At 34.8% G+C, this 23,722-nt stretch overlaps 2 protein-coding genes and 2 long non-coding RNA genes across 4 annotated transcripts; 1 reads left to right on the forward strand and 3 right to left on the reverse strand.

The window, feature by feature from the left end:
* Positions 1-910: 910 nt before the first annotated feature.
* LOC106319648 lies at positions 911-1,525 on the reverse strand. The gene has a single exon (XM_013758029.1). It carries the CDS (start codon positions 1,523-1,525, stop codon positions 911-913), a length of 615 nt encoding a protein of 204 aa, XP_013613483.1.
* Positions 1,526-3,826: 2,301 nt separating this feature from the next.
* On the forward strand, positions 3,827-7,268 carry LOC106319653 (serine/threonine-protein kinase WAG1). The gene is made up of 2 exons (XM_013758034.1): positions 3,827-5,469; positions 7,164-7,268. Exon 1 carries the CDS (start codon positions 3,975-3,977, stop codon positions 5,448-5,450), a length of 1,476 nt encoding a protein of 491 aa, XP_013613488.1. The 5' UTR covers positions 3,827-3,974; the 3' UTR covers positions 5,451-5,469; positions 7,164-7,268.
* Positions 5,477-6,975, reverse strand: LOC106319654. The gene is made up of 3 exons (XR_001265516.1): positions 6,377-6,975; positions 6,066-6,216; positions 5,477-5,869 (listed from the first exon to the last, which is right to left on the reverse strand). It is a non-coding gene; the product is annotated as an uncharacterized LOC106319654 (long non-coding RNA).
* A 12,843-nt stretch (positions 7,269-20,111) lies between the features above and the next one.
* Positions 20,112-22,538, reverse strand: LOC106319656. Its single transcript, XR_001265517.1, has 5 exons — positions 21,994-22,538; positions 21,673-21,776; positions 21,501-21,556; positions 20,436-20,511; positions 20,112-20,352 (listed from the first exon to the last, which is right to left on the reverse strand). It is a non-coding gene; the product is annotated as an uncharacterized LOC106319656 (long non-coding RNA).
* Between the last annotated feature and the right edge of the window lie 1,184 nt (positions 22,539-23,722).

The following is a 23,722-nucleotide window of genomic DNA, read 5'->3' on the forward strand; positions in this document are numbered from 1 at the left end:
TGGCTCTTGACCCGTTATCTAATGATGGGGAATATCTATGATCACTAAATGGCCTGATGCTTTTAACTTAGATGCATGTAAAATTCGTATGTCCCCAAGCTTTAGATTTGGAGTTTTGACCTTATAAGTAATGGTCTATGCGGTTTATAAAAGGATTCGGCCAAGCCGTTTATAGTATGGACATGTGCCACAGATTTGTCCACACTTCCCCCTCATGGACATACTATAATTATGGCCTTAATGAGTTTTCCTTGTGAGATTCTATAGGATAACTCTTTCTTTCTTTCAATGTGTGCCCATTTTGCATCATGTTTAAACCAGGATGACTAATCCGGTTATGCCATAGAGTGAAAAATTCGCAGGCATTTGCCTCTATCATACTGATCTTTGCATAGTATAAACCAGTAGAGAATGCAAGTATAGTCTTAGCCATTTTTTTTTATGATCTTGAGTGAATTCTAAAAGGAAATCTTTATTTCCTTTGTCCATTGTTTCAATATGGAAACCATTCTTATGTTTTTTAAACTCAATGGGCTTCTATGGGTGAGTATAAATCATTAGATCTCTTTAGTCTGGCTGTAGCCTTTCATGGGAATGGCTATACCCGTAACTATATTTCTTATCTCTTTGGGCGATGTAAAGGAATTTTTTGTTCCCTATGCCCATGGTTTCAATTTTGAAACCATTATCCATTATTTAAGAATGAAGAAATTTTAGGTGATTTATTATTATAGATTTTATTATACTTATTTCAGATTTTCAGAAATAGGATTTTAAAAAACTTTCATTCATATAATAAATTCAAATAAGTCATAACGACAAAGAAATCATAAAATCAAAACAAGACATCGAAATCAACTTATTCTCTTAGACAATTAGAAGTTTCATATTCCATAAGATCGTGTGGGCTTCAGGATTCTTCCCTTTCAAAATTCTCTTGGTACACATCAACTAGATGCTTGGGAGTCCTACAATTCTTAGCCCAATGATTACTTATTCCACACCTATGACACACTGATCTGGTCGAGCGTTGTGATTTAGAAACACCACAGATTCTGCCTCGACCACGGCCTGAATGAAATTGATATCCACGGCCTCTTCCATAGCTATTCCCGAGGCCATGTAAGTTGTATTGGCCGCGGCCACGTCCTCTCCATCCACCACGGCAATGGCCGTGTGGTTTATCATGATGGACATGGTTAGATTCATTCATAGCTTCTTCGGCTGCATGTGCTTCAGGTAATGGTGTGGATCCTGGAGGTCTCATCTCACTGTTTCTCATCAGTAACTCATTGTTTTGCTCAGCACGCAACAAACATGGAATCAGATCTTCATAACTCTTGAAGCCTTTTTCCCGGTACTGGTGTCCTAACACCATATTATTTGTGTGGAAGGTGGACAATGCCTTTTCCAACATATCCTCATCCGTGATCTCCTTACCACACAGCTTTAATGTAGAAACAATTTTGAACATTTCTGAGTTATATTCATCCACGGACTTGAAGTCCTGGATCCTGAGACTCATCCAATCATATCTAGCCTTTGGCAATAACACCAACCTTTGGTGATCATATCTTTGTTTTAACTTGTTCCAAAGGTCTAGAGGATTCTCAATAGTTATGTACTAATCTTTGAGACTCTCTATAAGATGATGGCGAATAATTAATATTGCCTTGTATCGATCTTTCTTACTTGTATTATTTTCCTTGGCAATACATTCACCGAGGCCCTTGGATTTCAATATAAACTTAGTATGAAGCACCCATTGCGAGTAATTATATCCTGAGAGATTTAGGGCAACAAAATTCAAGTTGTTGATTTTCGACATCTGGAAACAATTATTAATACTTTTAGAAATTTTTTATAGCTTTATAATAATAGTTTATGTCACACGAACTAGAAAAAAAAATTTCTAAGAAGTATCATATGCAAACAAAATGATCAGGTTATAATGCATTATTGGTCTCACGACCAAACGAGATGATTTACTTATCCTAGTAATATTGATGCAAGCCACACGGCTACATGATGATTATAAGCAATAAAATCAATCCTAACAATTTTTAAGTGATCATCATGGATGCAAGACAAGTCACACAGCTAATGGTATGAACAATCTTAATCGGTTTCTATATGATCATAATGCAACCAGTTTTAAACACCTTAGCAATCAGGTTTCTAAGTGATTATGAAAGCATGAAATCTCAAACAATTAATTTAATTCAAACAATCAAATTTCAGTATGAGATCCTAGCAATCAGTTTCTAGGTGATTCATATTCAGAAACAATTCAATCACAAATAATCAGATTCGGGTTTAATTATTTAAGCAATCATGATCAGGTTCAGATTTTAAAACAGTAAGCAATTAATAAATTCTAGCAACAATCTTAATCAGATCAGTTTCAATCTCAATAAACAATCAATCAAATTCGGATTATATCAAGCAAGCAATCAATCAATAGTTTTCGAATTAGGGTTTTAGGATTTTCGAAAATTTGATCTTAGATCAAAGGAATTTGATTTGAGATTCAAAACCATTAAGGTTTTGATTTTAATTGATCAATGGATCAATCTCGTTTTAGGTTTGGGGATTGAACTTATAGAGCTTCGATTTACTCATTAGGGATTGATCTATTATCCTATGGCTTTAGTTTATAGAGATTAGATTTTAGGTTTCATTCTTTACAATCAACCAAATTCGATTTTCATGTTCTTAGAATTCGAATTACCTTAGGTTAGTAGATTGTTGAAACCGGACCACCAAGAGAATGAACCTCGAGCTGGGCAGGAACGCGAGCTGGACACGAGCTGGCCTGGACGCGAACAGATTGAGGTTGGAGATGCGAGCAGCTGATCGTCGAACGGGAGCTGTTGCAGTCGGGATCGCGAGCGGCTCTGATGCGAACGGGAAGCTTTGCTGTCTGGAACAGATGCGGGGACGGATTAAGGTTCGTCGGGTTCGGATTAGGGTTCCAAAGCAAATCGGCGCGCACTGTATCTGTGCGTGAGGGTGCGTCGGTGGTCAGATCGACAAGCGGTTTGCACTGACTGATTCGTCTCGACAAGGCTTCGATTTGATATCTTGATCGTTTTCTGGGTCCTCACGGTTTGGGAGAACGGCCTTTTTGAAGTTCCGAAGCAGATTCCTCTTCGTTTAGGGTTTTAGCGATTTGGTTTTAGGTTCAGGGTGTTAGAGGCTGTCGTGTTGATAACGTGTTGTGACACTTAGGATTTAGAACTGTAAGTTTATGTATATTATTAATCAAAAGTGTGTTCCTTTATATAAGGATTACAAGATATAGAAATATGGAAAGTATCCAAAAACTAAACCAACTAGGATTAGGAAAACTAGTAATACATAATATGAAAAGAGTACAAATACAAGGAAAAATGAAATATGGTTTCCTTTTCTCCAAGCTACATGGCCGCCTCTCTCTCTCTCCAAGTTGTGGCCGTTTTTCTCTCTCTAGGGTTGGACCGTCTCTCTCTAAGTGTATGGACCGGTTATGGACCGGGTCGGTTATGGACATCCATCAATTGATTTATAACATGATGATATATCTTCAATGTTTAGTCTATATATAATGCTTGTTTATATGATTATATCTATGCAATATCTCGTATATTAATGATATTTATTTGATATATATTCCATTTCGATTTCGAATCATTTTAATTAATTTCTGCTATTATAAATAATGTAATTCATGTTTATGGAATAAGAAAAATCCATGTATAGCATATCCAGAAATAATGATAGTTCCTGTCCTTAGATTAAAGAAATGGCCCATTGGGAGGTCAAACCACCATCTCATCTTTGTCATTTCACACAAGTCAACCCTAATTTACTCTAAACCAACATTTTAAAAATTAAAAATCATTAACCCATCTTCCCTTTATATATATATAAACTCATCATCACCACCTTCAACCTCCACACACATCTCCAAAGAAACTCTCCATCAGACAAAAATGGAAGACGAAGGTTATTACCTCGAAACCGATTTCGATGTCAGCTTCACCTCCACCGCCACAGACCGGACCTTCACCTCCTCAAGCGCTCGCTCCAGTCTCGCTCGTTCAAGCCTCACCTTAAGCTTCAACGACAGACTCTCCACCGCCACAACACCTTCCACCACCACTTCCGCCGCCGCGACAACGCTCCACCACCGTCGCCAAGATCCTCACTGGACAGCAATCAGAGCCGCGACAACACTCTCCTCCGATGGACGACTCCATCTCCGTCACCTAAAACTCGTCCGCCTCCTCGGAACCGGAAACCTCGGCCGTGTATTCCTCTGCCACCTCCGTGACTGCCCAACCCCCACCGCATTCGCGCTTAAAGTCATCGACCGTGATGCTCTCACGGCGAAGAAGCTTTCGCACGTGCAAACGGAGGCGGAGATCCTCTCCATGCTAGACCACCCGTTCTTGCCTACACTCTACGCACGTATCGACGCTTCTCACTACACTTGTCTCCTCATTGATTACTGTCCCAACGGAGACTTACATTCCTTGCTACGTAAGCAACCTGGTAACCGGTTACCGGTTTCATCGGTTAGATTCTTCGCCTCCGAAGTCCTCGTCGCCTTAGAGTATCTCCATGCTCTCGGTATCGTGTACCGAGATCTCAAACCGGAGAACATCTTGATCCGTGAAGATGGACACATCATGCTCTCAGATTTCGATCTCTGCTTCAAAGCCGACGTCGTTCCAACTTTCCGATCTCGACGGTTCCGGAGAGTTTCGACTCCGCCGTCATCTCCGAGGAGGTTGAGGAGGAGTCGGCGTTGCGGTTGCTTCTCCACGGAGGTAGAGTACGAGAGAGAGGAGATAGTGGCCGAGTTCGCGGCGGAGCCAGTGACGGCGTTTTCTAAGTCGTGCGTTGGAACTCACGAGTATCTAGCGCCGGAGCACGTCGCCGGAAACGGACACGGAAGCGGCGTAGACTGGTGGGCGTTTGGGATATTTCTGTACGAGATGTTACACGGAACGACGCCGTTTAAAGGCGTGACCAAAGAACAAATTCTACGAAAGATAGCATCGAGTGATGACGTGGCGTTTCCGTTGGAGTTGGAGGAAGAGGGAATAAGAGAAGCGAAGGATTTGATTCAGAAGCTGTTGGTGAAGGATCCAACGAAGAGACTAGGTTGCGCCAGGGGTGCGCAGGATATCAAAAGGCATCCGTTTTTCGAAGGGATCAAGTGGCCGTTGATTAGAAACTATAAGCCGCCGGAGATTCGAGGTCTGGTGAAGAAGTCGACCAAGGCACATGCTTGTCACGTGACTGGTGTGTCATCGCCACGTAGGAGGAAGTGGTTGTGGTGGGCCTTATCGAATTTACTGCGAAGTAAAAGCTTGAAAGGGAGTAACAGTAAGATCCAGAGCAACAATAATTACTATCATTATGCGGGTAAAAGCTATAACGCGAGTCGCAAACGCGTTTAGGGCGTTTCCCTTTTCAAAAATGAACAAATCTTGGGTTCTAGTGAACTCTTTAATTCACCTCGACTCTTGACACTAATCATTTTGCCATGTAGAATTAATAAAAAGTGGAAACAAAATAAAAAAAAACAAAAAAAAAGGAAAGAAAAAAGGTTGTGGCCGTTAGCAAAAAAGAGAACGAGTGTTTTGTCAACGCGTCCATCGGCTCCTTCTTCGTCTCTTATAGAGAAAATAGAAAGCTTTGTTTGTCAAGTTGGAATCTCCAATTCTATGCTTTCAAATCCAATTTCGATTTCACCTTCTCAAATACACTTTATAAACTGCCCCAAATCCACTTTCTCCAAGTTTATTCTCGATTGAAAATTGACTTGTGGCATATTGTAACGTAGTGAAATCAAATCTCATGGAATCTGTGCTAATGTCTTCATTCATATGTCAGGAAAAAAAAACTCCACGTTACCAAGAAGTCATGTATGTATGAAAAAAAAAATCACAGCAGATATGAAAGAAACAGAGACAGCAAGGCAGAACAGAGTGAATAACAGAATGTTAATAAAGAAAAATAAACAAAACGGAGGAAACAGAGCACAAGAATAATATCATCTATTCTTAACTTACCTTCAAGGTTTCGTTCTTCTTTATATGTCCTCCTCATATTTTCCTCTTCCTAGACCTTAGGAAAAGACTAAGAATATGATAAATAAGACACCAACAACAGCTAAAACAGCCGCAAAGATCAAAGCTTTTGGTACACATCTTTTTCTATCCCCTGAGAAAGAAAAAAATCAGAATGGTTTCCTCTGTTACGTAAAATGATTAAATTCGTCTTTACTGTAACAAACTCTCATCTCCTCATTTGGTATACTACAACACATGCTCAACAGTCTGATTTTAAATGCTAGAGCTCAAATTCATAACAAGTGACATACCTTGTGCGACACTTCTCGCCTCATTCCCCGGGGTAGCAGGCATGAGCTTGGCTCATTAGTGGTGTCCACTGGATCATAGAATCTCCATGGAGTATAAGCCACCATACAGGTAGGAGAACACATAACTACCCATTTCATATTACAACAGCTCGAAATCTTTGCAATACCCTGTGACAAACAATACGAGCGATATATCCGCCGTGCACTGGACCATACCGTACAAACGATGTCCCACTTGTTTCTCTCACACCAAAGTTCTTCATTCTCCTACCAGTCACGGATGCTTTGCCTTTAAGCCCTTCTAGTAAACCCCTTATTGGTTTCTCCCAATCGTTGCGATCTCCAGGGAATTTTTCTTGTCCCGGACGATCTCCCAATCACACAGATTCCATGAGATTTGATTTCACTAAGTTACAAGATGCCACACATCAATTTTCAATCGAGAATAAACTTGGAGAAGGTGGAATTGGGGCAGTTTATAAAGTGTATTTGAGAAGGTGAAATCAAAATTGGATTTGAAATCATAGAATGGAGACTCCAACTTGACGAACAAAGCTTTCTCTTTTCTCTGTAGGAGACAAAGAAGGAGCCGATGGACGGCGTTAACAAAACACTTTTTCTCTTCCTTGTTAACTGCGATGACTTTTTTTTCATCTATTTCCTTTTTTTGTTTTTGATTTTATTTCCTTTTTTCATTAATCTTACATGGCATAATGATTGGTGCTAAGAGTTGAGGTGAATTAGAGAGTTCACCACAGGGGATGAACCCAAGTTTTGTTCTTCAAAAATCTCATAGGTAGAAAAGCTTGGATGGAGGAGGTATACAATGGATAGCGCAAATTAGCAAGCCTGATCATTTTGGATTTACACAATTGTAGCTTATTTATTATGAAGTTCGTACAAAGAAGTTTTAGAAACCAATTGGCTTTCTATTTATGATTTGTATTGACACAATTGTAGCTCATTGTTTATGAAACTCATACAAGAATTTTTAAAAACCAATTGCCTTTCGATTTATGATTTGTCCCTAATGTTTGTCTTGCACAATTTCAACCCTAAGTAAAGCAAAAACTCAAAGGCTTTATTAATCCATCAGCCCATTATGAACACTACACTACATCTTCACAATACAAAACAATTTCTTAGAGCTTATTTTAGATCCAAAAGCACAATAATTTGTATTTTTATCATTTTGTAACACAAAATACTATTTTACCTCCGTTATTTTAGTTGTGCAGCTATTAAAAGTTTTTTTAAATTATTATTGAATCCAATAAATTAAGATAATGCAAATAATTTGAAAAAACAGTTACATATGACTAAAATATTGACTCCATACTATGCATGAGAATATTTTTGATTACAAAAGACCAAATTTCAGTTATATATAACTAAAATTCCATGACTAACGTAACTTTGATTTTTAGAGAGAAATGAATCTATATTATAATCTATATTATAATGAGGGAGTTTTTGCTCTCTCCTAAGCATATCCACCTCAGCACTAGGTGGAACCCACATAGAAATATGTTTTAAAAAATATTATATTTATTTTGTTTCGTAATTATGTGTCTTTGTCAGTCCTCACTCCACTATCCGTAGCCATTATTATCCCTCTTTAAAAACAAAACAGCAACCTCATGAATCTCTGTTCGTCTTCTTTTATCTCTCTCTATAACGGAGATGTCGCCATAGGAAACCGGATTACCCCTCAGACGGCCGCCTAAAAACCTACGCAAATTGCTTCTTCTCCATCGTTCATATTCTTCATCAAATTTTCCCAGATTTTCAGTGTATCAACAGAAAACAATACATGTTTGTGACTGCTTAAATCATATCAATTATTCTATGCTGCTCGAACTAATAGCCTTTTTCAACAAAAAAACTTTGAAATCAGGTGAAGAATATGCATGTAAATAATAATCTCTAAGCAAAGTTTACCCTTTCGTATTTTTGATACTTTGAGATAAAATTGTGTTGAACAGAGTAGGCATTGAGTTACCAACTAGGCAACCATAGAATTGAGTTACAAGAGTTAAAAAGTGAGGCTGAGTGTGAGATTGTTGAATGGAATGCACTTCCAACACCGTGGAACACTGGTAAGCGTGTTTTGTTTGTGAGTGTATACATTAACAACTTCTGCAAACTCAGAAGGCTGATGTTGTATTGATTATGTGCTTGCCTCACGACTTCTGAGTTTGAAACTTCAATTTGTTTCTTTTCTTCAGGCACTGGTGAAGCTCACTGGCGCAAAAAACACGAGAAGCCTAGATAAGCATTCTTAATGATGTTAATGGCATATAAACCGGGAAAGTTAGTAGTTGTCTTCTCACAAGTTTTGATCAACACTTGTTGTTGCAGGTTAACACTGTTGTTTGTGGCTCCTGGATGTGTAAAAACGACTATGTTAAAGGCCTTATCAGGCTTATTCACGATTCATTTGTAAAAGACCTTTTCAGGTGAAAAAAAACAATGTTGTAGCTTTGCTTTAGATTAAAGATATACTCGAGTATACTGGTGTTTCAGAGCTTAACCCTTCAAAAAGACTGGAAAAACAGAGCACTGTTAACTGTTTACACAGAGGTAACCAAGATTACATTCACTTCCGGCTATTTACAAATCAGCGTTTTTTCGTATCTTAGAAAGATAAATAATCCTTGAAAATAGATCAACTTGACAATCGAGCCAGTGAAAGCACGGTAAGAAGTTCTATAGATCCCACTTCCAGTTATATTTTCTGTATCTGGACTTACAACAGTATAGAAGCTTAGCTTGGGCTCACTTAAAAATAAAAATAATATATGTTTGGGCTGTTTTATTCGGGTCGTAGAGATTTATTTTTACAACTGTTTTTAATATTGTAATTGTGTTTATTTATCCCTAAGACGCAGAGCTAACGTTTTTGGAATTTGAACAAATTCAGAAAGAGATGACTTGGGGGAATTAATAGCAATATCAACAATTGGATTACTGAAGCAGGGATCTAGGTATTAAGGATCATGAGGTGGGTCATGCTCACGCGTTGTGGTATCATAGAAGAGATCAAAATGACTCGGCAAATGATTTCTGATCCAAAGAGTCGTTTGATAATCAACTGAAGACAAGTTTTACACAGTTAGCAAACATTAAACCAATGCTAAAAGGCAAGGCGCGTTCTTGAGTGATCGCGACAAAATTTGATTCCAAAGGGGTTGCACTTCATTGCGAATGATGAAAGAGAGAATGGCTCACCTGGAGAAGTATATTGATGCATGGAAAGCTACACCACCACAGCTGGAGGATCTGAATCTTTACAAATACGCCATCGTTCCTGTAAATGTGAATGCAGTGTCAGTGGTGGTGTAATCTGCTGTGAAGAAGGCAAAGGAGACATGGAAAATGTTTTCCACATCGTGACTACTATTGCGGCAATGCCGGTTATGTAGAAGCTAAAGGATTATAATGGAGCTCATGTAGAAGTGTAAACTGTGGAGGACTATATGTTTTTCAACTCTTTGTATGTGCCTATTTTGAAGCAACTGGAAGTCAAAACAATAAGGTTCTTTGCTGGGCAAGAAATGACAGTAAATTTAAACTCATGTTGCATTTTTCGCACTCTTCTCAGATCGACTGGAAAATCAGGATCTAGAGGTAGTGTTCCCCAACGCTCGGAAGCACAATTTGGAAGCAAGATTTAGCATCCATAAAAAGATCAAATTTCTATCAAATATGAGAATATGTTTCTCACGTTTTTACCCAAGACTAGACACACATATTTTGATCCATTTCCACTACGTCAATACTAAATCCCGAAGTGGAAATGGTTCAATATACCACATATAACCTCATTTGGGCTATATATTGTATTTACTTAATTGGCAAACCGACCAACCACTAAACAACATAAGAAAAACAAAATGTTTAAACTTGGGCCACTAATAGGCAACCCAGACAATTAAAAAACTCACATAACAAACAAGAAAAAACACAACTTCTCAGCCAAACATAAATAACAAAGGTTTTCCAAGTTTAAACGCTACACCTCAGCTCTATTATAATACATACAAATCATGCAAAATAATGACCATAGCAAAACGCCAAACGCCACAAATACGACACATGAATACATTGGCATATAGCAACAACTCCAACCACAACCCCGCACCTGCGCGGGGGCTCTGCCCTAGTATACATAAATAAATCAGTAACCCACATTTATCATTGATTAACCACAAACATATAAAACTAAGTTGTTTTTTTTTTCAAAAAAAATTGTATTGATCTTAATTAATTCGCTAAACGCGAAAATTAGTTTGAAGCTTTTCACTTCTTTATGTTTCTTTCTTCACGTGTTTTCTTTTTTTCTCTTTCTTAACCTCCAACATACAGTATTTTTGGTCTTGTTACATTCAGTATTCCAACTGCAAACAAAATTTTCTTTACAAATCCAATCCAATTAAACAATAAAAAACAACATGTAACAGAGAGAGACTATTTCACGAAATCAAATCATGAGATAGTATCAATACTTTAGTGTATGCTACTACTATAACTTTAAAATATAATAGGGGCGGAGCCCCCGCGCTTGCGCGGGGTTGTTGACAATGATACATGCAATTTCTTAACAATTGATGAGAGGCTTAGATCTTTAGAGACAAACGGTTCCTTAGACGTCAAGCAAAGATCTTTGCGTGCAATGATGGTGTTGCAGTAAGCAGTGAATGAAATTGCACCGACTGGAGAGTCCTTATATGTTCCTTCGATGTATCCATAAATGGTGAAAGATAAGTTTGGTGGTTTTAGTTTTAGTATTTCTTAGCGTGTTGTTTGAATTATTGGTCTCTACTTATAGTTGATTAGATGATGACTTAATAATCTGCCTTATTGTAAATTTCAGTATAATTATAACAAATTATTGGTCTTTACTTGTAGTTGATTAGATGATGAGGTAACACTCTGCTTTATTGTAAATTTCAGTACAATTGTATGTCCCAACTTTTTGGGTTTTCATATTTAGTATTTCTCTGAATTTCAATTTGGTTGACTAATTGAAAGTGTAAAAGGACTATGTTTATATATGATTTAAAATTCATATTAAATTGTCAGATATAGTTTTTAATATCTATTTTTACAAAAATGCATGTAAAGAGACCGAACGTCTAGGCGTCATATATCTCCATTCGACATTTTTACTTGGGCTATGTATATGTTATGTTGTAGAATTTGTTATGCAGCGTACTCAGTATTTCGTCAATCCTTTCTTTTTACTATTAAATTTTAAAAAAATTTCTCCTCGTGGGAGTTACTTTGCCTTTAAATGGCAAAAAGAACAAAACCTGAAAATAGGAAAAATATTGCAAAACAATATGTCAACAAAATCCTTTGATGATTATGATCACAAAATAGGTTATTAGTACATACACTGAAGAAACATAAAATGCTATGATTTTGAGGTCTCGAGCATATAAACACAAGGCCAGAGCTCTCAATCTAAACATTGTAACTCTGTTAAAACCCAAAGCCCTAAAACTCCACAGGACCAAACAAATAATTCATATACTTGTTTCGAGCAAGCGGTGAGAAGAGAACAAACAACGTTTTTGAGTGATTCTTTCAAAGATGAATGTCCGGAACCTGTAAAAGCTATTAGATGAGTTGGCTTATCATAAGAACCAAAAAAGTTCAATGGAGAGACTTAAGAGAGATGGAAGAGAGATATTCAGAGATCACCCTGAAATTTGCAGAGTTATAAGGAGAAAGAAGACAACTTTTGATGATTGTCATAAATCAGAGATTTAAAATAGTATAAGAAAGTAAGCAAATGAATATGTCTCAGTGATCAACGATATCTATGGGTTGATGTAATGAAATCTTTAAGCCAAACAGCGAGTAAGTTGAACAGTAAGAGAGTACAACATCGACACATACCTCCATTGGAATTGTTGCGAGCTTCCTAGAAATTGATAAGCCTAAACATCAATTTACTTCAGCAGAACCAGCACCTTTGGTCAAAACATCATCTTCTTCTTCTGCATTCTCCCTTTCCTGAACCTATAATTTAAACAACAACCCCAATAATCAAAGCTAACTTCAACATCATTATGTTACATTATAAGTAACTAAAAGATGATTGTGAGGAAGCCTTTTACCTTAATGACACGGTGTACAATGAGAATAGCACAATTCTTGAGGAGACAGAAAAAAGTTGGTGAAAGACCAAGAATCACAGGGAAGGAGACCAAAGAAGAAGAGGGAAACTTACATACATCGACATTGAAAAAAACAATATTTCTTGTTCGAATAGGATCCTTATCTCAAGTGCAAGAGCATTATATCCCCCTACATGACAATACACTCTGTTTTAGAGTAGGATCAAAGCATATGCAAGCAAAATGTAATGCATACTAAGTCCAGTTACCCACTTAAAACCAGGTCCCATACTTGCAGATTGAACAACAACGATGGGAGACTCAGTGCCAGTGACAAACATCAAATCTTTCCATATGATAAAAGCAGATGTAGCGATCATCCCTAAACTCATAAAACACTTTAACATGGGCATTAGAGAACCAAAAGCTAAAACGAAGCAGAACTATAATGATAACCTTGAGCTTGAGATCGTACACAAAGAGATTTCTTTTGATTGCAAAGGGAAGCACTCGAAGGCTTCACAGTTCTCACCTGCGTAAAAATCAAATCAATCAACATGACATATGATAAGACTTTGAACTTGCAGTCATGTAGATGATTCAATTGCACAAATTCTCTTTGCAATCCGGCTACGGTTATGGATCCAACCCGCTTGCTAAGTGAAACCTAACTCTCCTGTCGTTCCTTCCGTTTCTCACCGGAATGCACCTATCCAAAAGCCAGCCATCCGATTCGTCGTCTCTTCCTTCTATCTCTGGATTCAAAACCATCCTAGTTGTAACTGGCACCGCTAATGCCAATTCTTGCGGCATAGCTCCAATCCGATGAGTAACCTCCTTTGTCGAGTTCATATTTTTAAGGAGGATTTTGAACGTCCGATTTGCACACCAAAAGACATCATCATCCCTCGATATTTGGCAAGGGAGACCAAATATATAGGGAGGCTGGGTAAGTTGAAGAGCTTGTTGTTCCATGGTTGAAAAAGGCTTTTGTGGATTCATTGAGTGGATGAACCCTAGCTTTTTAATGGCCGACGTTAGGACTTCTAGGTAATAGAGAGGAACAGAAACACCGTTTTCACAAGCGTGGGAGAAAGAGTAAAACAAAAAGATTAGCGATTTGGTTGGGCGATTTCTTAGATATGTTTGGATTCATATGGTGATTTGAGAAGCGTTTATGTTGAGTGTAGATGATCGCTTTGAATGTGAATGGTTAGACAAATAACAGCTTACGATTTGAGGTTTTACTGAAGAAAAAAGAAGATAGAAAGTTTTGTTTTTAAAAAAAGAAGAAGAAAAGAATAAGATAAAAGACCAAAGATTACGATCTGAAGTTTATTAGATATTTTTCTCTATTTATAATCTAAAAGGCAAATTAAATATATATGATTTTTTTAAAAATGTGGGTCCCACAATTGTGGACATGATTAGAAGAGAGCAAAAACTCATCTATTATAATATAGATTCCAATAATAGATGAGAAGCCCAATAATACCCAAATCCGTGTGTGACGTGGCAAAAACCAACCTCCCTATTGGACGATTTTCCAAGCTGACGTGGACGTCCTCCTTGAGGCTCATATTCCCCTTTTATTACTTGTTTGATATGACATAAATGACAAACTCACATACTACATTACTAAAACATCAAACGTATGTGTCCATTCAACTTTTCTTAGAATTTGATCCACTTTTACTATTTTATTTATTCTATAACAATTGATAATTTTGTGTAAATTTTTAGAAATATAAGAATGTGGATAATGGAGGATTATCGGTAGTTATCCGTTTTAAGAAATTGTTGATAAGTTTTTTATTCCATTATCTTGGTTTAATTGATTTTTGTAAATTTTGTAAACACAAATGATGTGGCAGAATTTGATTAGCCATGTGACTTGTGTTTTATTATACAAGGGATGTATTGTATGAGCATATTCTCCACAATCAGTTTGATCTTATAGTTTAGCCTAGTATTGAGCCAATTCTACATGGATGTATTTTTGCTTACAAATAATACTAAGAAAGGAACACCACAAATGCATCAAAATGAGAAACTTTAATATTACCAAAAAGCATCATTGAAAGCATAAACTCCTGTGTAAATCTAGATCATGTGCAAATAAGAACCCCCACAGAAACAACAATATGAGAAAGAGATACTTTAATTTAATCCAAAGCATCATTGAGAGCATAATCAGTCTCGTTGCTGATTCAATTCAGAGTTGCAAGGTTTTGTATTGTTATAAAACTCACTTTCCTAAGGTTTAAACCTTGAGCATCATGAGGTAAATCAAATGAAATAGAACAAAAGAGAACACAACAAGGAAACTTTGTTAAACCATGGATCGTGAAGTATATTAGTACCAAGCTTTTGAACGATTGAAAAATATAAAAATATTAGAAAGAAAACGATCATCTAAGCGTTTAAAAAGTTGAGATCAATAAAATCAGAAGCAAAACCAATAAACACTCAATACATTGTCTTCTTTTCCACCAATTATCCCCCTTTCTATGTTCTACTCTTCCCACTTTTCTACTATTTCTTGTATTTCTCTCATTAATTTTATTATATTTATATGCAAGTGTTCATGTGAAAATTTTCTTTTTAGAATTGTATTTCAGTTGATTTACAAACAATGAGATATATATATCATCTGAACAAGTTGTGAAGTGTTACAAAAAATATAATCTAAATAAAATAACAAAAACTGTTAAACTCATTTCGAAATTATCTAAGATAAAGTATATAAATTATATAATTAAACGACATATTAAAAACTAATATTAAATATTGTGGTTTTGAATTTTATAAAACTACTAGATTTTAATAAAACAGTATCAAAAACATATTTTTGTTAGTCAAATGTTGAAATATAAATCAAAGGAGCACACATAATAAAACAACTATTTATATTATAGTGTAAAGTTAAATAGTATGTTTGATGATTCCATGAAACTCTTGTTCAATGGAGAATAAAAAATGGACCCCTGACAAATCTCAATGTCAATTAACTAACCAAAAATCAGATTATGTTCATTTTTTCTTCTTTTCTATATATTTAATTCACCTTATCCTCAAAGATTTATCTCTTTTCTCTCATTTCCATAAATATTTTTTCCATTCTTTTTCCACTTCTTCACAACTCTCTCTTCTTCCCCACATAAGGTGTTTTTTGTTTACACAAAAAGTTTCAACTTTCTGCTCTTCCATTCTTTATTTATATAACAAACAACAAAAACATTTATTGTAACATGACCTAGTTAAGAAAAATAAGTTAAATAGAAGTCATCACTTAAAAAGCAAATTTATTTTCTTGGTGAAGTAGCAACGATTTCGTCTCTATATTCTTCCTCGTTGTGCCACCATGCTCTGTTGCTGGTACATGAGTATTGAAATGCCTCTTCTCTTTTAGTTATATATCATCTAAAATGTTATACATACACATATACATATACATATATATTTATATATGATATATCTCCTCTTTCTATAGATATCTCCTTGTCGCTAACCGCTAGCTCTTGAATATCCATGGATAGTGAAGCTCTCCTTTAGCTGCTTGGCCATTCTTACAATAAACTTGATTTCTCTATTTCTCATATACTTTGATGCATAACCCTTTTAAAAACTTATCGCTTTTAAACTAAAGGATGTCATTTAGGTTTCAATTAGGGTTTGCTTCATGGGTTAATTTAAAACATTAATGAATTCATATCACTTTTAAACTAAAGGATGTCATCAATGGACTGCCTCTTGTTAATGCGAAAGATTGATTATTGATATTGAATGCTTGATCGATTGTGTGATTGTTGATATGATTGTTTGTTGTAATTAAGTTGTTAGAAAGAATTGAATGAGTAGATTATTAGATGAATGGGTTCAACTTGAACATTCTGAATGATTGTTGTTGACTTGAATGTATGATGTTTGAGTGTATTGTTGTTTGCTTGTGACCACTAAGAATGTGTTTAGGAATAAGAATGAACTTATATGAATTTTGTGTGACACCGAGAATGGGTGACATCTAGATAAAAGAAAGATGAGGGAAAGGTGGAGCTAGTAAAATCGAGTCATGTCGAGTATGGGCATAAATAAAAGTGGTTGATATGGTTGGATTGGTGGTTTTAACCATTATTGGGTATTGTGGTATGTCTAGTTGTGTAACACATGTCTCTAACCCCTCACTCGGAAACCTCTGATTTATTGTTGGAGGAAGCATGTGTTACATTCAGGCCCGGGCCCTGAGGGGAAGCAATATAGAAGCATGAGCTTCTGGCTCTTAAGATATATATATGATTGTATCGGCCATTTTTTTTTAAATAATTATTTAATGTAGTGGTACAAGTTGCTTGATTATAAACCTAGCAACCTGAGTTCAAACCCTAGGTTAGACTCTGCCGGCCTTTTTGTTTTTGTTAGCTTGTAGTCTCTTATAATCCAGGAACGGTACTGGTTACAATAGCAATAAACATGTAAGCACCAATAAAAATTGTACTGGGCTTTAACATGGTTTTTTTTGACAAAAATGAACAAAAAAAACTTGATCTAAAGAAAACGCCAGCTCAGGAACCCAAACCGGGGTAAAGAACCGGGAAAACGGCCGATTGGTACCTGGACTTGGGTCATATCCTCTAATCAGTACCCAATCTATTTCACTGTGCGTTTTCGTACATGATCTATCAAAAAAATTGAAATCAATACCTAGACTTATGTAAAACGGCTTTTACATACATACGACTGACAACGTGTCCGGTAACCAGTGATCTAATCAGTCATTATGCTGATGTGGCACTGAGTTACAGGTAGAAGCTTAAAATGGTGTCGTTTCAATTTAATAATAAAACAAAAAGGGGTCCCCTAGAATTGAACCTGAGGCTATAGCTTTAACCTGTAAATCCTAAACCATTTGTGCTAAATCCTAAATCCTAAATTCTAAACCAATACAATACATAGGTGAAAGGGATTCTCGAGCACTTCGTGCACGTTTGTCCACCATAAAATTTTTTGCTTCTGAAATATGTTGGAGTGAGAAGTAAGAAAAAACACCTTACAATGTTGAATTTTCACCAAAAGAGACGCAAAAACCAGTCAGAAATATTTGAAATTATAAGAACTACTAAAATATTTATTACAAGCCGGTTTGGTACCTTTTAATTCCGTTCAATTCGTTTTAGTTTAGGAAATTTGGTCAGGCCTAGGTCTAATTGAGGTGATGATTGTTTCCATTAGTTTTTGGTTTTTTGTTTTTGGTTTTTAGATTTTGGTTTTAGATTTTGGTTTTAGATTTTGGTTTTAGATTTTGGTTTTTGATTTTCAGCTTTTGGTTTTGGTTTTTGGTTTTTAGATTTTAGTTTTGTTGTATTCTTTAGTTTTTTTTTACAAAATAAGCAATACATTGTTTTAAAATAATATTTTTTAAAACAATTATCATTAATTTATCAAAATATAGTGGTTGTTATTTAAAATAAAAATATTACCATTTTTTCAATTATTTTCTTTTTAAGTGTTATACTTAAATATAATTAATAAAATATCTATAAATAATAAAAATAAAATATTTTTAATTTTGAAACTATTTATAAATTTTATTACATAAAATATTTTTCGTTTTTTAGAACTTGAATGGCTATTTTTTTCAAATTAATATAATAATATTGTATTAATAAAATATTTTAAATTTTATAATTTTTAGTTGTTGTTTAGTATGTATAATAAAATTATTCAATAATTTATTTATAGATATTAATAAGTAATTGGTTACAACTAATACTAAAATTATCTACATTTATTTACATATATGAAACACATAAATTATTTTACATTAATGTTAAATGATAAAAAAAATTGTATGGAAATTTTATCTTTATGAAAATATTATTTACTTAATTATTATTTAATTAAAATATAGTATTTTATACAAAATAAACAAAATTCGTTTTTATATTGAAAACCCACAAAAGTTAGTTTTTGGTTTATCTTCACAAATTGGTTGAAATTTTGAAAAACTAGTTTCCCTAAATTTTAGGGAATCTATTTGTTAAAAAACTTGATTGGCAAGTGATATGGTTTTTACAAAAACAAAAACTAAAAGCTAAAATTTGATTGGATAAAATACGGTTTTTACAAAAGCAAAAACCAAAAACTAAAACAAAAACTACAAACAATCAACCTCAATAACTCAAGCAACTTATAGGCAATCAAAATCATATAATAAGAAGATAAATATGGAAACTTTAGTTACCCAACAATGAAAGGATCAAAAGTTCCCTCGACGGGTATTTAATAATCCGCTGTGTGACTGTAACAATATGTCGTATCTAGCTTGATCACGCAACTTGAGTTGAATAATTTCCATCTCGTGACTAAAGGGAATAGCTTTTTCCAGTTTCAGTGTTGCCTGAACTCTCATCCTCATCTCAACTCCATCTCCTGACAGAGAATCTTCCCCATAGCTTGCGACTTGTAACGGTTCAGAGGTAAAAGATAGAAGACAAAACGATTTGAAAATAAATGGACTTTGAGATTATTAACAAAGCGTATACGAAAACGCAATTTCATAATTGCCATTGTTAGAGAATTGAATAGTCTTAAAGCGGATGAACCCTAAATTTGTGATTCGGGAAGAAGATGCAAGTGTCACAGGTCAGCCCATAAACATAACAATAGCGAACCCCGTATCAACTAACTGAAAGGGAAGAGATGACTTAGTGATGTGGAGGATCCTGGAGAGAAGAAACTAAGATCATATATATTAATATCACTAAATCAATAAACTCAGTATTTAAATAAATATATTAATTTTATATTGAATTGGTTCAGAATATGACATCTACTAAAATAATAAGATAATAAAAATACTATGTAAATATGTAACCATGTTTTTTTTTGTAGAAGATATGTAACCATGTTAACATCATAAGTTTGTAATTAATTATATATAAATTTAATATAAATATAATTATTATTGAGGATAATTAATCCAAGGGCAAAAACGTTTGGCTTAATTAAAGTAAAACGCCAAGTTCTTATTTTCAAATTTCTGGGTTCTAAATTTTGAATCAGATGATTCTCCTATTCCTGTATAAAAAAGTAAACTTCTACAAAAATATGAATATTCAAATATTTCAAAATACAGTCGAGTTTTCTAAATTTAAAGAAAAAAGGGAATTTGTATTATCTAAAAAGATGGACATGCACAGAAAGAAAAACTATCATAGTAGTATCAATTAAATGGTTTAAATATACATATATTTATAGAATTAGTTTGTTAAGAATTATAGTTTAGGTTTTAAAGTCTAGTTTAGTTTAGTTTGTGGATTAGGAGGATTTGTGGATTAGGATTTAAGGTCTAGCTTAGTTTTTATTGTTCAGTGAATACTCTGTGTATTTCATATTAAGTGTTAATTTGACATTTCTGCGAAATTAAGAAACCTAGATGGTCTTACCCCTTACCCCGCGCAAGCGCGGGGTTAGTGTGCAATATATTCTAAGTATTATTGTTCTATAATTTAAGTTTCTATTTGTTAACTTATTTGGTCTCGTATCACGATTACCCATATCTGTCACTTTTGTTCGTTCCTCAAATCATCGCACTTATTTTTTCACATGTCGACTTAATTAATTTTCTCTTTTTTTTCCTATAGTATTTAACAATGTTATGGGCTTTCACAGTTGATGCCCTATCAAATAGAATGTGTTGTCATCGTTAATTGTACATATGCAATTAGTCACTTGGTTACACGATAAAATGTCTTAAACATTTAGGTGAAATTTAGTTCTCTTGTTCAATACCATCTTCCATGTTTTTTATTCCTGCTTCCACCTCCGTTCCGTTATGAGTATATATACCTGCGGAAGGTCATATTATATGCAAGTGTTAAACTTGTATTTGGTATGTTTCTCAGTTCTTGTGATTCCATGGGTTTACTAACCGTTATAAACCACTGCCTGGACTTTTTAATATGAACAGATCATAAGTCTTCTGCCAATCACTATGCTTGCGGTTTCCTGCAATATTCATCTGTTATTTAATAATAGGTCATAAGGTCTCAAATATATCCCAAAAAAACACATTGAAGAGTATCCCTTTCATTCTCACACTATATGGAACTTGCTCTGACTTATAGACTATAGTACTTCGAACATGTTCCATCCGTAAGTCTTGAACAGAAAAACTAATAGGCAAATCCAATACAGATCACACAATTCAGTTACTACGTATTCTATGTTGAATAATTGGAAAAAAGGATAAATGAAATATTGTATATAACTGAATCTAAAAAAGAAATCCTTAAATCCTTTTTTTATGAGCAACTCGAGATCCTTAAATCCAAATACGTTTTCGTTTCATTTATCCCACATGCAGTGGATATCCTACATTCACACACGCACATCAATTTTTTTGTATAAGTTCTAGAAATATTGTGAACGATGACTCAGCCAGGATAGACCTATTGAATACCTATTACCCCCATTCCCCCCCATTAAATTGGCCAAAGATTCAACGTGGCCTGAATATCACGACTTAGATATGCATGTCTCTACATATGTGGGCTGCTAATGAATGTTAAGTGACCTTCGTATTCAGAGGTTTTCTCTGAAATGTATAATAACTGCCCATGGCTTATTTCCATATGCCATAAACCTATAAAGATGATAGATACACATAGTAACAAAGGAAAACCCAAGTATATGAAGTTTAAAACTCTTTCAAAATTTTGGTATCAGGTAACAGTCATAAACATTTTCATGATCAACCCAAGGGTAAAGGATAGCCTAGACGATCAGAATTCTGATACACATAACGTAATTTCCACAGATTCCTTAGAAATCCACGGTTATAAGTTTATAGATCAAGAATCTTTTCTTAAAGAAAATGCAGTAACATGATTAAAACTTGTGAGACATGAACTTAGGGAACAGAGACTCCAAACAAAAAGAAAGGGGAAACAAAATCCAGAAATTGAAAAATTAAGAGGAATGTGAAGTTTTCGTACCTTATGCAATGCATGCCTCTCTGCATCGAAATTTTGAGTTCATCTTGGTAAACAATCTACAACATATAATTAAACAGATAGATATCAGTCAAGAATGTCTTGGAAATCCTAAAATCACAATACCAAATTTCTAATATGAAAAGATGGAATTAAACATACGCTGAAACCCCACCATTCAATAATCGCTTACAAAGATCTGAAAATTCTCCACTGATCCCAAATCTTGTGTTCCTCTTCACTTTTTATGTTCGTCGAAAATCTCCAGGAGTTATAAATCTGAATAAAGAAAAACGTTCAGAAATTAGATGGTAGCAATAAACGTTGCTTGTTTACTATTTGTTTTAAGTTTTTTTTTAACCAGAAAATTCCATATTTATAAGCAATCGAAATACTAAGTTCCTTTTCATGAACTGTACCCTTAGATCTAAATCCTACTGAGTAAAATATCTTTGACGATGTAATTTTTTTTAAAACTAAGTATTACTACGCTTACACAATCTTGGAGATGTTCTCGTTGGACTTGTTTCCTCAACCCTAGTCTTCTGCTTCTCCTTCAATATCTTCCTCACCGAATCAGATTTAATTGATTTCTTATTGGCTTTGGTTTTCATCTCTCCAAAGACTCTATCAAAATCATCAGAGACTTCCTTTTCAGAAAAAGAAAATCATCAGAGAGCTTTCTATTGATCCTAGCCACACCTTCATCTTCCAATCCGATCTTCTCCTTCGTCAATATCATTGTTCAGATCAATGCAACTTCTTCCTTTCACTGAAACAGGAGCCGCATGGGGAGAATCGTAATCAGATCTTAGATTTCTCGAGTTAAGCACAGAACTGTTGACGTTTCCTTCGATCCGTCCCTGGAGACGGAGGCGGGTGAAGTTGAGACCAAGGACCAGTGTGTGTATATGGCCCCATGAGAGAAGCGGATCGAGGACAGAGATGGGAGGATCAACGCCGTGAGAGAAAGAGCAAATATAGGTTAAGTTGACGATACAATTCCCTTTTGTCGTTTTAATGTTTAGATTTATAAGTGGGGTCCACATAATGTTGAGATGGATAGCTTCAGAAGAGAGCAAAAACTCTTCTATTATAATATAGATTATGCAGTAGACCAATATATATTATTAGTTAATATATGATTATGATTAATTAAAATGAAAATAATTTAAATTAAAGCTTATTGGTTATTCAAAATGGTAAAAATAAATGTAATGTACTTAGTTACATTGAAATTGAAATTATAGAATCACATTTGTTTTGAAACAAAAAATAAACTTAAAGTGACATTTATTATAAAACTGAAAGAGTATTATTTTGGTCATTCTTTTCACTATTTGTTATTTTGTGATAAAATTTGTACATTTTTAATAAAGTTGTCTTAAATTAACTTTGTCTGATCAATTGTTGTGGTTAATGATTACCAAAAAAAAAAATTTATTGTGGTTAATAAATAGTACAGCAATAAAACAATCATGAGTAGGCCTGGGCATTTTAACCTGGACCCGAAAACCCGAACCGGAATCGACCAAAAAATATCCGACCTGGAACCGAACCGAAAATTTACAAGTACCTTTTGGGTCTAAATTTCTTTTATCCGAAAAAACTGGAACCGAAAGGAACCGATCCGAATAGACCCGAACCCGAAAAGAACTGATCCGAATAGATCTGACCCGATAAGAACCGATCCGAATAGACCCGACCCGATAAGAACCGATTAGTACCCGACTTAAAAACATGTATATCTAAAACTATGATTTTTTTGTGTTCTATTTTATATATATATTATTTTATGATCTAGTTAAAATATTTTTTGTTAACAACATTTGTTATTATCTTGTAACATTTTTTAAGTAATATGAAGCTTTAAAATGTAAATTTTGTTATGAATCATGAAGTGGATGGTCCATAACCTAGACCATACAAGTTCAAGACTAGAGTCCATTGGGGGTTTACATCCAGCCACATGGAAGACCCATTCAACCTTAGTCTTTATGAGTTTGACCATGTCATTATGTAGAGTATCTTTGTAATCAATTCTCCCTTTGACTCCACCTTGTATGAACAACTATATATAGTGGTGTAAGCAATAAGAAATATACAACACAATCTCACAAATCTTCTCTCAAATCTTAACACGTTATCAGCACGAAACTCTCTCCACCAGAGCAATCTCATCTGTCGGCGATCATCTCTTTTCCGGCCATCTCTTCCGGCCCTCA

Source organism: Brassica oleracea, unplaced genomic scaffold (genome assembly GCF_000695525.1).
Source record: "Brassica oleracea var. oleracea cultivar TO1000 unplaced genomic scaffold, BOL UnpScaffold00534, whole genome shotgun sequence".
Taxonomy (NCBI): Eukaryota; Viridiplantae; Streptophyta; class Magnoliopsida; order Brassicales; family Brassicaceae; genus Brassica; species Brassica oleracea.

What these genes read in the sequence shown, in the direction of transcription:
- LOC106319653 (XM_013758034.1), top strand. Translation starts at nt 3,975, where the DNA reads ATGGAAGACGAAGGTTATTACCTCGAAACCGATTTCGATGTCAGCTTC.
- LOC106319648 (XM_013758029.1), bottom strand. Translation starts at nt 1,525, where the DNA reads ATGAGTCTCAGGATCCAGGACTTCAAGTCCGTGGATGAATATAACTCA.